Raw genomic sequence first — 16,423 nt, forward strand, 5'->3', positions numbered from 1 at the left:
TAGGATTAGCAATCTTGTTCCAAGTCACCTTAACAAAGAGCACACATATAATTAAAAATCTAACCAAACCAGAGCAACCCCCCTTGGATTCCTAGGAAAAAAAAATGCTGCAGTCTGGGGCAAATTACACAAAGAAAATGTCATGGCTACTCAATGCAGGGGCTTCTGAGGCCAGACCTCAAATTCCAGTAGATATGTCTTCAAGCCTGTGGAAAAAAGCCAGCATCCCAGTGAAGTTTCATTACGATGAATTGGAAGTAGCTGTGTTTCTCTGTTTTAGATGGAGAAGCTAAGGGCAAAAAAGAGGAGAGTTTATAAAATGTCTGCAGCTATTGAGGCTCAACCGGTCAGGGAAGCAGCGGACTTCCCTTGGAGCTTGTTTTCCTTTTTATCCTTGGATGAACTAGCGTGCAGTACATTATGCTGCCTGAATGTAGGGGTTTGTCACGGTCTGCACTGGGGCTGTCCTGGGAGTGTAAGAAGGTGATGAGTGTGAATGAAGCACGCGGTGGTCGCTGGGGCTCCAGCCCAGTCTTCAGGAAACCTGTCGCTGCTCCTCTGAGAGCCGTGCAGGAAAGGAGGTGGGTCTTTGATCCCTTTGTTGTAGCTGCTCCCTGGGAATTTGCTGAAATCAATGCCCTGTTTTCCTGAAGAAATGAATGGCTATGCCTAACTAGCTTTGTGAAGCTCTGGGGAATTCACTCCCTCTGTTTATTGACAGCTGAAAAGGAGCACATGGTGCTGAATGGGTCCTCTTGTGAAAACAAAACAGAGCAGAGCTAGACTTAGTTGAACACAGGGGCATTTGGAAAACTCTGCCGAAGGAAGATGGCATGTTTCCTGCCACCTTGCACTAGAATAGTGTGACTTCTTAATAAAAGTGCAATTTAAAATAAGGTAAGGTTTGTTTTGAATTCCTACACATAGCACGGTTATGAAATCTTTGCATTTGTATTCTTGAGTGCAAAAACAATGTTTGTATTGTATTGTGCCATGGGAAACACCTTAGTCTTGTGCTGTTTTTAGCTTCTGTGTATGTTCCCTTCTTCTTTGATTAACGATGATTAATGAATATGAATAGTATTAGGAAATAACTTGGCATCTGAATCTTGCCGTCAGGCTCCTAGCATCAGTCTTTTATGTAAGCTATTATATACCACTCTTTACGTCTTTGAGGATCAGATGAAATGCATTAGATGATTTCTTGACCAGCACAGATCACTGTGTTAGTGCTTTTGCACATGGCAGCTGAGTAACCGGAGTCTCTGTCTGGCAGAAAATCTGGGAGCCTCCAATCTCTTGAAATGTGTTTATTCCCAAACCTCTGTTTCTGAGAATAAACTCAAAGACAAGAAATGGATCTATCTTTATGCTTGCTGATTTTAGAGGTAGAGTTGTTTTTTCTATGACAGCAAAGAATAGCAAGAGGAGGACGATAACAAGGAAGCCGTATTTTCTTCATGAAAGTACAGAAGTTTATCGGCCCAGAGGAATTTGGTGTGTAATTCATATGTAAATTTCCTACTGAAAACAGGAGAACAGATCACCAGAGTTTATATATTAGTTTCTGCAGTGACTGGAAAGTTTCTGAGCTCATGTAGCTACAGTTTTCAGGTGAGGGCAAGTTCTGAATGCAGGAAAATAGTTAAGTAATGTCATCTCGTTGTTTGTCTGCTCAAGTGTAAAGGCAAGCTCTGGGTGGAATAGTAGCTATTGTGCTGTCTTGTTCTTGCAGAGAAGTGGGAATTACTTTTTGTGTGTGTGTTGCAAACCTGATCTGAAGTATTTCTGTTTGTGCAATTGTCTGAAAACTTTTGAGTAATCTCATAATTTCAGTAGAAGTGCTTGGGAGGTTTTGTATTTATTGGAGTAGTTTGTGTTCCTCAGTCTGGCATTTTTTCTTTGAGTGCCTTTGAACTAGCAATCTTGCATGTTTTGTCTCATTTTGCTCTTCTGTGCTGCAGATAACTTATCTGTTTTTCTTGGAAGCATTGAGGTTCCATGTACAAACAAACTTTCTTTAGAATAAATACTTTGTGATCCCAAAGATAAAAAGCATGTAGCCTAACTGTAGATGATTAGTAGTTTTTGCTTGTGGGTTCTGCCTTTAAATTTCCAAGTATTTCCAAGGGAAAAAAAAAAACCAAAAAATGTATTTATGATTTTGAAAAGGGTATAAAAAACATTGATTTCAAGCAGGCTGATGTTTATTTTTGTGAGCTGTATTGCTGTTGTACAAATGTAGCAGGAGGGATTTTTTTACATCTAAGTGCATTTTTACATGATAGGCATTGGGAGGCACTAAAATTTAGAGGTAAAGCTTATTTAAAGCCAGCATTTCAGTTGGAAAAGAGACATTTTGTAGGTTGCTTTATTAATATAACCTAGATGTGTTATGAAAATACTGGCCAGTGAGGGTTTTGTGTGGTAATTGTAATGTTGTAAATAAAAACCAATTATAGCTTGGAAAGCTCAGTTGATCACAGCTTTTTTTGTGAGTATAAAAGAAGGGAGGTAGATGATCTGTGTGTGATATGTGGTAAAAGTAGTATTTGTGTTCTGTTAATTGAATGATAAGGCAACAGAGAATCTTACATTTAACATACAGGACTGGAAAGGATGTTCTGGCAAGACAGCTGTACCTTTACCACATCTCAAACTGGGGATATGTATGAAAAACAAATATTGGTGTGATTTGATAGCAATGTTGAAGCACAGAGCGTATAAAATAATTGAATTCCAATCAATAGAAGAAAGTATACTAAATACATTGTAGAGTATGTGACCATATACAGCCCCAAGTAAATATGGATATTAAATATTATGGAGGATTGGAACAGTTCCCCTAAGACCTCTAACACTGCTATTTCAGCTAGGAAAGTACAAAATCAAATTGCTTGCAATTTTGCCTTCTAAGGTTGCTTCTTAGATTCTAGTTTTAGAATTTAGTAGAATTAGATTCTAGCAGACTATTGCTTTTATTTTTGTGTCTTCTGGAAGTAGTTTAAAAAAACTAGGAATCCATCAGGAACAACTGTAGATAGAGTCTTTGGGTTTTATTTAATCTCAAACTAAGGCGTCTGTCAACAGGAAGATAAATAGGGCTTTTTGGATAATCTGAGTTTAGAGTGCTTCCTCTACAGAAAAAAAAAAATCTGTAGTTTTTTTTAAGCCCCCAGATTTTTGCAACACTCGCATGTAGTTCTGTGATAATATTCTGGTCATGTGCTGTATAATTCTGTATTTCAAAGCAGTAGTAGACTCAAGGCTGTCATTACGCCTAAGGAGAATAGCTATTGTAACAGAAATGTACTGTACTGCTTCTCAATCTGTTGATGCTATTTTTTTAATCCATGCTTTATCAGCAAGTTAAAGAAGCACGGGTGGATATAATTTCTTTAATACAGTTTCTGTTGAGACATTAGAAATTATCCCTTAGTTCCCAGTGAATGTCTTTAAGGTAGAAAAAAATAAGTATCTGTTAGATCTCAGGAAGAAGATAAGTAATGCAGCTAGGACACTTGTACATGTGAATATTCTTTTCACAGAAATACAGTTTTGTGTCTGTTGAAAAGAGCTTCCCGATGCCTGTTCTTAAGGAAATCACACCATGCTTTAAAAGAGGAAAATAATTTAATGGAATCGTAAAAGTCAGGGATGAGAGTCTCCAACCCATTTTATTCCCAGAGAAGCTGGGGTCGAAGCATCCTGTGCTTTCTGGAAGTCTGGCAAGTATGGCACTTCATGCTGTAATCGAAATTGTTCTGTGTGTCCTCTCTTCTTCACAGTAATAGTTGAAGCAGTTCTGCTAAGCTGTTAAGGACCCTCTATTTACAAGAACAGTGCTTCTAAAAGAAGATGCCTGTATTCCTTTGTTGCAAATATACATGGGTTTTAGCGTTCATGAGCTCAAAACAAAATTAATGTTTTTGTTCTTTTCCGTGAATTGAAATGCCCATAGGAGGTTTGAAATGAGAAAGTTAACTGATTTCTCAGTTTTATTCACACTTAGTTTCCCTGAAATGTAGTACAGATTGTGAGTATTCTTTCAGGTTTGGCCCTCCAAGGTCACAACGGAACAGTTAGTCCTAAGTATCCGTATATTCACTTCTCCACATCAACTTCCTTCATTCCTAATGTGGCTGGCTACTCACACATTAGACGAGCTGAGCATATGGATTTTTTTCTATAGAGCTGAGTCCATGCTTTTATTCCCAGCAGTAGTGGTTTGTTTCATTTACTTAAATTGCCTCTAAGATTCCTGCATCTACAGCTGCAGGATGAGTACAGCTTCTCTGTCATGCCAGTCCTCTTTGTGTCCTGCAGTTAGCTCGTATTTCCTTCTCCAACGCATGCCTACCTGCAGAAAGCAGCTGGAGGTATGTTCCAATTTCTGGCATCTTTGCTGGGAAAGTTCCTGGAAGTCCAAACTGAAGGTTGTGTGACAAAAGTGAGAGCAAGAATCAGTTTAGGATGGTTTCCTAAGGAGAGCCACTTTTGTGACCATCTGTCAATCTCCTCTGAGTGATATCTGACCTTGGTGGCCAGTAGCAACCAAGTTCAATGAAAAGTTTACTGACAGCGTGCTTCTGCACTAAGGAGAGACCTACTCCAAGGTTCCCTTTTAAGGGAGTCTTGCAAGTGTTGGAAATATTTCAACTGATTAAGATGAAGCATTAGTCATTAGAATCTCTATACTTCATTTATCAGAACCGAAACCTTAGTGTTGACCAGCCATGAATAAAACTGTCAGTCACTGTTAACACACTTGATATGGATGTGTGTGTTTATACGCACATGCACTCAGGTAGATGTGTATTTATACAGATGTGCGTTCAGGAAAACATGCGTAAGTTACAACAGTAGCATTAGCTGCTGAAAGATCTGATACTAAAATAAATCAACCTGCCAAAATCTCCACCAAAAAGACTTGCTTGAGTCCAGTTAGAGCTGTTTCTTCTGTGGACAGTAAAACATCTGCTGCAGGGGGGCACAGAATACGGACCCAGAATGTGGCACAGGAGCCATAGGGTGCTCACAAGCAGTTTTGCTTTGGCTCCCCTGGTGGTTGCCTGTGTCTGTGTGGATGGTGGGATTTTCTTTCTGCTGTCTGCAGTACTGAAGCAGTTTGAGCAGTGCTAGCATGGACTGACCTGCATCAGCATGGCTGCGGCTGGCTGGTAGCAGTAGATGGGCAGCAGGAGCTTTGGCTCCCTGGGAGCCTTAGCTGGGCATTTCAAAGGATCAGGCTGTGCTGCCTGGGGCTGTCTCTTGGGGAAAAAAAAAAAAAAAAAGTTTTTTCTGTCAGTTTGCTGTTAACCTCCCTCCCTGTTTCTGGATCTAATTTTATATCTTCATGCCAAGCTAGTAGAGGGAAGAGAGAAGGGAAAAAAAAAAAAAAAAAAAAAACCTGAAAAATCAAACTGCATTTTTCAATTTGATTGTTTGAAATGTGTTCAGCTTTCAGCAGTGAGAAGAAGTCTCTTTGTTTGCACTGATTAGAAGCTATTACATGTAAACTACAGGAAGTGACTTCATCTGAACGGTACATTATGTGTATGGATTTTGATAGCAACCAAAACCCCGTGTGGTGTACCAGAAATGTGACACGTACATCTTAGACTCAAGAATAACCAGAATTTTTTTTCTTTTTTTTTAACTTAGCTTTCAATCAATGCTTTGATCTGAAGTCATTTTTAGGTGAATGAACCTATCAAGAGCTTTGATAAACTTGTTCATCTGCAGCATGAAGTTAAACTTGATAAATACACCTGCATGCTTTCCCTGCTGGTTTTTTTTCTTTAAGTTTGCGGTAAAGTCCTGTAGGACACTTCCCTTTCAAGCATTCAGACTGTGAAGGTACTTTTTCACATCTCTTTGCTGGGAAGGCTGTAAGGTACAGGAAAGCAGAGGTATCTTGCTGCACATCCTTCTTGATTCCCTGTAGAAGCTGCTGTATACAGTCCCTTCACTGAATTTTACAGTGCACCTGGGCTCCTTGAGTCTCCAATTATTTTGCTCCTAGGATGGAAGAAGCATGGCAGAAAGTCTTGCATGGTTGGTGGAAGGATGGCATTTCTGGGGCTGGGCTCTTTAAGTTCTTCCTGACAGTGTCTGATGACTACTGTCAGGAAGAAACAGTCAGACAGAAACCTTACTGCTTCCATTAGTACTTGACTGTCTTCAAGATTACCCTCTTTTAGGAACTAATAATGAATCATAGTCACTGTTAACATTTATTTGTTTGTGTAAGAAATAGTTTTGGTGCTCTGAAGAGTTTACATGCTTGAACTCCTGTCTGTTGGGAAAATGTGTGTGTGCTTTGCATTGCAGTCAGATGGGAGGTAAGCCTCTCTGGGTCCCTTTTCAAGGCTTACTTTCACCACAACAGCTGTGTGGGACAGGAGGGGATGCCTGGGCTGATTAGCACTGCTGGTGTACCACGTGGAGGTGGATGCTCCATATAAGCTGGCTTCCTTCTCATGGGTGGTAGAAGTGATGTGATGAGAATGTTCCTCTGAACTCATGTTCTCACCTAAGGGCTGGGCTTACCTGCAGCGCTGGTCCTGGTTACAGGGAGCTGACCTGATCTGCCAGTCTGACCGAAAGCATGGGATGGCAATAAGGCATGGTACTGTTTTATTTCTACTTCCAAATATAGTAACTCAGTTTTTAGGTTTTACATCGTAGTAGAATGAGGTCATGTTACTATAAATGTGCTTAATGTTAAGGATGATTGCCAGGATGTCTGCAAACCACCCATCCATCGTTCTCTTCCCAGAGGAGCAGGGGCCCCACATAGACGCTCATACTCACAGTGCTGCTCATCCCTGCCAAGGCCAGGACTGCTCCTCCACTGATTTTCACAAATAATACAAATTCACGTGTGGGTGAATATGCCACAATTTGCAGTCTTTACTCAGGTGAGCAGTTGAGATTACAAAGTCAGCTCTGACTGTGGTCAGCCTTGACTTTCCCCTCTCTTCCTCCTTTCTTTTTTTTTTTGTGCTTAGCTAAGCAGTGGTAGCTCTCTTTTAATGGAAGGTGTTCTTGTACAAGATAGAAGGGACACAAGAGAAAATGAAGTTCGACTACTTTCACGCTGGACTAAGAAGCAGTTATTACAGCTAAAGGCTGTCAGTCAGTGGAAAATGTAGCACAGCAAAACATCAGAAGCTAAAGAGGTTAGAATAGAATAATTTTTTTAATATTCTGAATTCTGGTAACTGTAACTGGAGTTCTACTTCAATATAAATTGGATGAACTGTTAATCAGTTAAGAGCTTCAGCTCCTTTGTAAATGAATATACTTTGCGCATCAAACTCAGGACATGTAAGACCTTTCATAAATGTTTTTTCCAGAAGAAATGTGTGACAGTGGCCCACAGTAATGGCAAAATAACTTGGGATTAATTGTTTGCTAATTGAGTACTTTGTATTTTTGCCAAATAAATAATATTCTGGAACAAGCTTTTCAAGTTTTTCCAGCAATGGATGCCTTAGAACAAACAACAGAGAAGGAAAGCCTCGCATACTTTCACACAAGAAGAATCAAAACTCAAATACTGCAAATGCAACGTATGCTAAGGGAGAAAATTTCAACAAGATATTTATGCAGTGTCCCTGTACGTGAAAGCAGGGCAAGGGTAATGAAGCAGCACAGTTTTACTTTGGGGTAAATTACTGTTGTTTGCTATGCAAATCTTATGATTGTAATTAGACTTGGATTTGGAGTACTGTGTACACTGATCTTTGTTCCCTCTGTGCACGGGAGCTAATTCTAATGCTGCAAAACTGCACAGCAAATTTTGAGCGCTGCTCGGCAGAACAGTCGTTTCTTGCAGTGCATCTTTGCAAGAAATGGGTGCTGTAAAAGGAAGGAGTTACCTCTGTGCTCACAGTGCGTGCAAGGAGTACTGCAGACGCCTTCAGAGACACTGAAGGAGGATTCAGGTACCGTAACATCCCTTAAGAGCAGAGGTTGGAGAAGGTGCAGGAAGGTTGCCTGATAGGGATCTGGTTGTTAGCAAACGATTTTTTAAAAGTTGTGCTCTACAGCTGATTGGCCAAGGGACTGGTGGTATGTTGGGGCTCTTGTGGCAGTGATTGCGTTCCTAGTATAGCTATGTATAGCTCTGTTATCTCCACAACCGGACTTCGTGTAACCGCAGCCCGTGGCGCTGTGCCCACGCTAATGAGATCTCCCCTGAGGCCGGGCTTGTGTCTGTGGGGGTGGCACTGCCCAGGGATCGGGCCACTGCTTTGGAAACCTGTGTTTGTTAACTGTGCTGGAGTCCTGCCTGGCTGCCGCTACCTGCGGGAGTGCGGCCCCGTGAAGGGCTGATGGCCCTGCGGTTGTCCTGAGGGAAAGAACGGGCCAGTCTGGCAATCCTGCAGACTACAAGGAGTGCTGTCACCTGGATTGAGGAAACCACCTCTGCACTGAGAATGGCTCAGGTATGGCAGTCAGCCTGCTGTGGTCAGCTGGTGGGTGAAAGTGTATCCTGTGGGCACTGTGGCTTCTGGCAGCGTCCTGACAGCCAGGCAGAAACCAGCCACGCTGCACGCAGTAGAATAACATTGTGCTGGTTATGGGATCTGCTAGCTTGTGTGGTTGAATCTGCAGGTAGATAAAGTGTTGCTTGGAATTCTGTGAAATTCTTTACAGGCAAAGAATGAATATCCTGTAGGAGATCCTATAGCATTGTTGCTCAGATCATTACCTTCAGCTTTTTACAGCTTCTAGTTCCCGTGAATGTTTCATTTATTTTTGTTGCCTATAGATTAAAGGAGCAGCAAAGCAGAGGTATGGCGGCGGTTTTATGATGTTCTTGCATGCTTGTGCATTATCGCATATTCTTGTAAACATGACATGGAATCCATTAATCTTGTTTGTATAAATGTAAGTTAAGGGAGCAGAGAGACTGTAAAAGCATCAGGCAGTATACTAATGTTCCTAACAAAAAGCAGAAATACGTTCTGAGTGTTGCAAACCGGTGCCACTGTGAAGCTGTAATGGCGTATGCGTTTCTTGCCCTGTAATTTAGCATTGAATTATGAAGGATTGTGAGTTGGTCTGAAATGGAAGAATGTAACAAGACAATTTTGTGCTGTTAGTTTTGGGGGAAGAAATTGCAAAGACCCCCACTTCCCAGGGGATTACATAAGGCTGTGGATACTCTCAGCAGTTACCATATTTACAGTGGACTGGTCTTGTGCTTCTGGTACACCCAGCAATTTTCAGCATGCGATATGCATTCAGAGTCAGGGTACCAGGTGCATCAGTATAACATCAGAAATACCATGAGGTAAATGTAGTTTGAGGACTGGAACTACAATTAAACTGCTAGATCAGCTAGCAATCTTCATATCACACATCAGAAAATGCAGACGGTCCTAGAGCAAACATTGGGTAGGTCTGGGTGTTTCGTGATGCTGCATGGAGACTTTAGGCTGGAGTCTGCAGCAAGGTTCTTAACGAGTGCATGTATCAAGAGATACCAGGCTGCCGGAGTGCCAGCTGAAATGGGTGGGAAAACCAATTAGCTAAGAGTAGTGTCCTAATTGAGAGCTGCTTCCAGCTCTAGCAGATGGTTTGTCACGTTCTCCAGGCCAGCACCCCAGTCTTAGCTAGAAAACTTTCTCTCAGCTATTTATGTGTGCTAGCATTATTTTCAAGGAGCATCGTCCATGTATGTTATAAAGTTTGATTTGGGAATCATAGAATCACCAAAGTTGGAAAAGACCCATAAGATCATCCAGACCAACCGTCTGTCTATCACCAGTAGTTCTCACTAAAGAACAACACAATGTCTAAACCTTCCTTGAACACTCCAGCACTGGTGATTCCACCACCTCCCTGGGCACAGAGCGTTATATTTTTATTATTTTGAAACCTAATCTTCCCCCATTGTGAATGGAGGCCTGCTGGGAGGTCACCGCTGTGCTTGTGGGGGCACCTGGAGGTGGTGGAAAGCACCCGGGTCAGGAGCAGGGATGTCACCATGTGTTACTGGGAGTGTACCAGCCAGCTTTCACTAGTTAACAGCCAAACTGCCTTCGATGAGCTCATATTGCGGTCACACCGCTGTCTCTGTGAGTATTTGATGGCAGGTCTTTCCAATCAGGCCACCTTGCTTGGAAAATTCAAACCAAATCAGCTGCTCGTGCAGCAGTGGGATTTAACTGACAGAACAGTAGTGGTAATGTTGGAGGTTGGTTCAGGGGAGGCCCGTTGCACTCATTTTCCCTGCTTTCTCCTCCTGGCCTGCCCGCTGCCTGCCCCAGGTCCTCTGCAGCAGCGCTGCCCCAGGAGGGCTGCAAGGTTTGCTCAGGAGCTGGGCTGCGATGAATCACAGTGGCATGGCATGGAGTGATAAGGTCGTGTACTTTACGATTAGATACATCCTCCCTCTAACAGCAGCTCTTTGTCTCCCTTTTGCTTTTGGTAATGTTTTTCAGCTGTTTGCATAGAACAACTCTCCAAGCAGGAGCTGCACAACTCGAAACAAAGTCGCTATTATTCTAGGTAAGCCCAGGAAGCTGGTAGAGGACCCCTAATAATTTCGCTGCCCTCAGAAGACATAGGTTGTTGGTAATCTATTTAAAAGCCTATTATGTTAAACCACTGTGAAAATATTTCTTTTCTTGCAGCCTAGTTGTAAAAGACCTTCAGATACATAAAACAGTGTGTAACAAGAAAAATCTGCCTTGCAGCTGTATTTAGGGGTTTTTTGGGTGTGCGTTTTCAGTGATGCTTGTAGAGTGGCATGTTCTTTATCTGTAGCTCGAACAGGAAAAAAAGAAATAGTAGATTTCAGCTGTTTGTAGTGCAGGCATGCAGTCTGGGAGCCATGAAAAAAGAAAACTCTTATGTGATCCCCAAAATACTGAAGAATATGGATTACTGCTGTGTTTTTAACTTGACAGATATACAGGTCTACCTCCTCATTTACAGCTGATGGAAAGCCCAGAAAACTCGGTAGGAACACTTGGGACTTATTTGGGAAGATTTTGGGCTAGACTTGTAAGGCATGTAATTTAATCTAGCGCCTACTTTAGTTAACAAATGGAAAGCTTTTGGAGCTATGCTGAATACTGTATTTGTGACACTACTGTCCTTTCTCAAGGATTGTCCCCAGTGTCTCTCCAGATGTTGTCTCTGAGCCCTTATGCTTCTTTCTTTGGCTTCTAGCTTCAGCCTGACCTGAAGACTCATCTTGCCAGCCCCAGTTTTCACTATAGCTTCCCTTGGCTCCCTCAAACTCTTTTGGGTGTTCTGGCTTCATTCTTCTGTTGCTTACTGTCACTTACTTGAATAGACTTACTCAAAAGAATTTTCAGAAGTAAAACAAAGCAAGGTAGTCATGGATGATTTGTTGGTTCACTGCTTTTGTTTCTACTGTCTACAGAAAGGTTTTGTGCACTGTTTTTCCCATCACTCTGTGTAACTCCAGTGCTTGGATGTCTTCTGTTGAACAGGATCATTGCCACATTTTGTCACTGCTCCATACGAGTTTCCCTGGCAACCAGCCTAAGCTACGCTGAACCAAAAATACCTTAATGTGCTGGGAGAATGTCAGTATTTGCAGACGTCTTTCTCATTAGTGACTTCTGTGGATGGTTCATGTATTCTGCAAATGTGATTGCTGTGAAACTATGCCTGGGAAATGTGGCGTGCCTTTTGGCTTTCCATAGACAGCACAGTCTGGGAATGCTGCCTTTAGTGGTTGTCAACTGAGTTGTGGCTGTAACACCTACTATACTCATTTTTCATGATACACTAAGGGTCTCATCTTTTACTCAGCAGGGCCTGTGCAAGATCACAGAGAAACAGATCTTTCCTGGGCTTCTTGGATCTCTGCAAGAGAGATACCTTGATTATTACTAGCAACCTTGCCATTCTCACCTGTATGTAAATGCATATACCTTGATTTAGAACGCACAAACTGGAGGTCTTGTTTCAAACCTTCCTATTTCAGTTTTGGCTTTCAGATAGTCTCTTCTGTACCTAACGTGGAAAAGTGCTGTAAATAAAAACATTGATAATCTAAGATGTGTTCTCAAGCAAGACAATTACTAGAGACTAAATTGGAGAGAAATACTGCATTTTTAGTAATGGGTTCTCTTTTCTGGATTTGTAGGGTGTGAGGATTGCGGTAAAAGCCTTGTAGGAGAATGCAAGCTTCATGGACCACTCATCAGGGCTAAAGACAGGGTTATTCCTAGCCGAGCCCGTCTCACCCTACCTCACTACCTTACTTTGCGAGTGTTGGAACTGCGAGCTGGAAACCAGCAGAGTAAGTACTGAAGCTTTTTTCCCCACATTTCATAAAGAGAAGACCAGTAATACTAACACTAGCCCTTTTTTATGCATTACTTAAGACATAATCCTCAGGTATTATCTGTATGAAGCTGAGTGTAACTAAACTTCAGATTCAGCTACTGTTATTTATGACTGATTTCTAGTACCTTCAGTGCAAAGGCTGATGTTTGGATATCTTCTGGAGCTGATGTGACATTTAATAGGAAGCTATCTGTTAGCTCTGTTGAGTTTATACAAGTACAATGAATGTTGAATTTGTAATAGTAAAAGCCGTACACTATTGTGCATCTTTTTCCCAAGCCATGCAAAAAAAAAACCAAGAAAGTGTATTCAATGAAAGGCCAGAAGCAAAATGGTAAGTAACATCTCTCATCTGGCATGCAAACTCAAAAGAATATAGGTGTTAATTCACTTTTTGCAGTATCTTCAACTCACATTATACAAAGTCTGAATGCTCAAGCTTGAGCAAGTGAACTCAGTGTGCTGTGTAAAATAAGTTCTGCCTAGATGGCATTTCAGAAAGGGAATAGCAAGATGCCTGTTACACTGCACCATTGGTTATAGGTAGGAGGTAATGAGATGAGTAAAACAGGTGATTTTGTGTTTTTATAGATCTTCTCAGTGAGATTTAGGTTGGACATCAGGGGGAAATTCTTTACAGAGAGAGTGGTGAGGTAATGGAACAGGCTGCCCAGAGAGTTATGGATGCTCCATCCCTGGAAGTGTTCAAGGCCAGATTGGATGGGGCCCTGGGCAACCTGGTCTGGCATTAAATGAGGAGATTGGTGGCCCTGCATGTGGCAGGGGGGTTGGAGCTTCATGATCCTTGAGGTTCCTTCCAACCCTGGCCATTCTGTGATTCTCTACTGGGAGATGACAATTTTCTCAACTATGCCTATAAGCATAGTGCTATGATAATATCTTGTACACTGAAGACAGTCAGCACATTTGAGCATTGCATGTTAATGTGCTGTTCTGGATTTTAAGCACTTTTTCAATTGTATTCAATGTAAGTTCCATTTTTACAGAGCCTCTTTAAAGACTTGGATCCTTTTCAGACTCTTAACGCTTTGAATGGTTTACCTGTATATTTATCTTGAAGAAGAATTAATGCATTCAGGACTATTATGTTTAAATCCACTTTCTTGACTGTAACTATACAAGAAATAGTTCATTGTGTCTGCATTAATATTAGTCTGGTCTTTTTTATTTACAGTCCTTGGAGTATTTGCGAAGAAAGTAATACAGAAGAGAACACAGTTTGGTCCTTACGTTGGTCAACTATCTACAAAATTGACCTGCTATGATGAGAGTAGGCTAGTTCTGCAGGTAAAAACCCTGTGCCTTAACATGAAGTGCATCTGTGTCTTTTAACATTTCATATGGGCAACTTGCCTTCTAATCTAGTTAATTAATTGTACTTCTGATCTCTGTGTATGAATTTAAGTCATATTATTGGATTGCACAGCATAGCATGAAGATTTCTTGTGTGCTGAGTTCACTTTCCTGCTTTCTTGTTTCTAGAAAGCTTATCATTTCTGTAGTGATTTATCTATTTATCTAACTGTTCTTGATAAATTTTTCATGGAGTATGGCTATTGAATGTATCCAGGGACAGTACTGTCTTCCCTAGTAGGGCTGTATTCACTTAGTTTGTTCAGTACAGAGCCAAGGAGGCTGAGAGGAGGCCTCATGGCAGCCTACAGCTCCTCACAAGGAGAGAGTGGGAGCAGCACTGAGATCTGTTCTCTAGTGACAGTGACAGGACCTGAGGGAATGGCATGGAGCCGAATCAGGGGAGGGTCAGGTTGGGTGTAAGGTAAAGACTCTTCACCAGAGGGTGATGGGCATGGCACATGGGCACATGGCACATGGCATATGCCCAAGGCCATGGGCACAGCCCCAAGCTGTCAGAGGTCAAGAAGCCTTTGGGCAATGCTAGGGTATGAATTTTGGGTGGTCCTGTGTGGAGCCAGGGATTGCACTTGATGATCCCTGTGAGACCCTTTCAACAAGGGATACTCTGTGATCCTACGAATTAGAACCAAGAGAATTTGTACTTTACACCATTTTATTGGGAGGGTCATGTGTGTGCACTGGCTTAGCAATAGTGGCAGAAATATGCACTAGGACACATGCTTAGTAGGAAGGAACAGTGCAAAAATAAGGAAGCATTCCTTAATTATGTGGTTGTGTTTAAACTTTGACAGGCAGTGTAATAATTCAGTTTATTTGGTCAGGTTCTTATTTTTAGAGCAGTTACTATCCCTTGCTGCATAAGCATGTGCTATTCATCCAATATGGACCATTTACACCAGTCTTTATAATTTTCCACACGTATAATGGCCTCTGTCAAGACCAGCCTTGCCTAGATGTATCTTCATGCACATTTTTTCCCTCATCAGCTTCCTGGGAGTGATGGTTGATCATAGTCCTCTTATCCTAGGTCTCACCTGCACAGGTGTCTCTGTCATACAGCACATCTGCGTTCCAGCACAGCCTCTGTCAGAACTCTGTGGCAAGTCTTGGTTCTTCCAAGACTCGTCATTTAACATCAGGCCCTCTCACCCTCCAAGAGAGGGTCCTGTTATGTGCTGTATGTCTTCATTTGAGTTTTCTTCCTCAGAAGCTTGGGGCTGGAATGCAGGCTGCTGTGGAGAAAGGCATACATACAGATACTTCTGCAGTTTCATTTGAGAATGAAAATTGTAGGTCCAGTAATTGCTGTAGACTTCATTTGCTTATGGAAGTCATATGAATGGTCTGCCAGGAAGGTAACACTGTCCTTCTGTGGGATTTTCGTAGCATGATGACACCAGAGAGCATTAATTTCTTCTGTCCCTGTGCAACACTTTAGTTCTTACAAATGCGGAAAAGGTAAGGTACAGATCTAGCAAATTTGCAAGCATGGATGAGCTAAGCATTCAGTTCCTTCCTCTCCACCAAGCCACTGCAAACCGCACCCTATCCTCCATCAGTTGGCCCAGTTTGCTTTGAAATGTACTGTGATAAGCACAGCTCTGATTGATGAAAAGAGTATTTCTTCACAAGAAGAGACTGGACTCTGACTTTTCCTACATGGCAGCAGTAGTTGCCTTGGCATTTCTCTTAGCAGCATTCTGAATGTGATTAAACTGGGACTTGTCCAGCAGGCAAGTGTTTCCATTGGAAAAATGACAAAGTTGGGTAAAATAGTCCTCAGAAGCAGTGGAGATAAAACTTGTTTTGCAATTAGTGGTTAGCTTAGCTGGTTATTGGAACCAATACATGCAGTGCTGGCATCTGTTGTGCAGCTTCAAATGTCTACATTCAGTGTAGTGGAAAAGCAACTGTCCTGTATGAGGCTGGGGCTGTTTACGCATAGAGACATTCTCTTGAAATGGAATCTAGGAAGAATGAAGTAAAGCAAAATGAATGAGGTCTTTCTGGCACGATTGTTCATTTGTATTTAATTTTACATTTTTAAAAAGAGATGACTGTTAAAAAGTCTCTTTGGAATTATTGCACAACTTGTGTGATTGTTCCATGCAAACCAGTGTTAATGCAGCATTGAAGTTTGAGATTATCAGCTACTCAGGAAGTACATTAAGGCACAAAGCTTATCTTCTTACCTGATTGCACTTAGTTCTTGTTCTCGTAATACTATCTTTATATAACATAAAAAATGAGAAATATAAACTGGAAATACATACAAAGCCCTTACAGCTATTCTACTGGTTGAGTGCCTCAGAAGGTACTCATTCTTCACTTTCTTTTGCACTCAGTGTTCTCTAAGAGTGATCTATTTTGAAACAAACATGATTTCAAAAATTTATCACCACAAGAAGGTAAATAATTGGTAGCCCTGATTCCCAATTAAAAAAAAAAAATAATGCGTCTCCATACGGGACTTAGTTTTTACCATGTTATTTCTCCAATCCTACCCCTTTGTTTCAGGTATTGAAAGATGGAGGGAAGTACTTTCTGGACACTCCCAATGAAGACTGTGGAAACTGGATGATGTTTGTCCGGCTAGCCCGGAACCAAGAAGAACAGACCCTTGTGGCTTATCAGCACTGTGGAGAAGTCTACTTTACAACTGTTAAGGTAGTTAAACCCA

At 41.6% G+C, this 16,423-nt stretch overlaps 1 protein-coding gene across 3 annotated transcripts in view; it reads left to right on the forward strand.

Moving 5' to 3' along the window:
- Nucleotides 1-16,423, forward strand: part of PLAGL1 (PLAG1 like zinc finger 1) — a 53,764-nt gene that overhangs the window by 26,157 nt on the left and 11,184 nt on the right. For all 3 annotated transcript variants that reach the window (XM_090135686.1, XM_031611373.2, XM_090135687.1), the window contains 3 exons: nucleotides 12,143-12,298; nucleotides 13,541-13,653; nucleotides 16,261-16,410. In XM_090135686.1, coding sequence (XP_089991812.1) covers nucleotides 12,143-12,298; nucleotides 13,541-13,653; nucleotides 16,261-16,410 — 419 coding nt within the window. The remainder of the gene's footprint in view (nucleotides 1-12,142; nucleotides 12,299-13,540; nucleotides 13,654-16,260; nucleotides 16,411-16,423) is intronic.

This window comes from Phasianus colchicus, chromosome 2 (genome assembly GCF_987193195.1).
Source record: "Phasianus colchicus chromosome 2, bPhaCol1.hap1.1, whole genome shotgun sequence".
Taxonomy (NCBI): Eukaryota; Metazoa; Chordata; class Aves; order Galliformes; family Phasianidae; genus Phasianus; species Phasianus colchicus.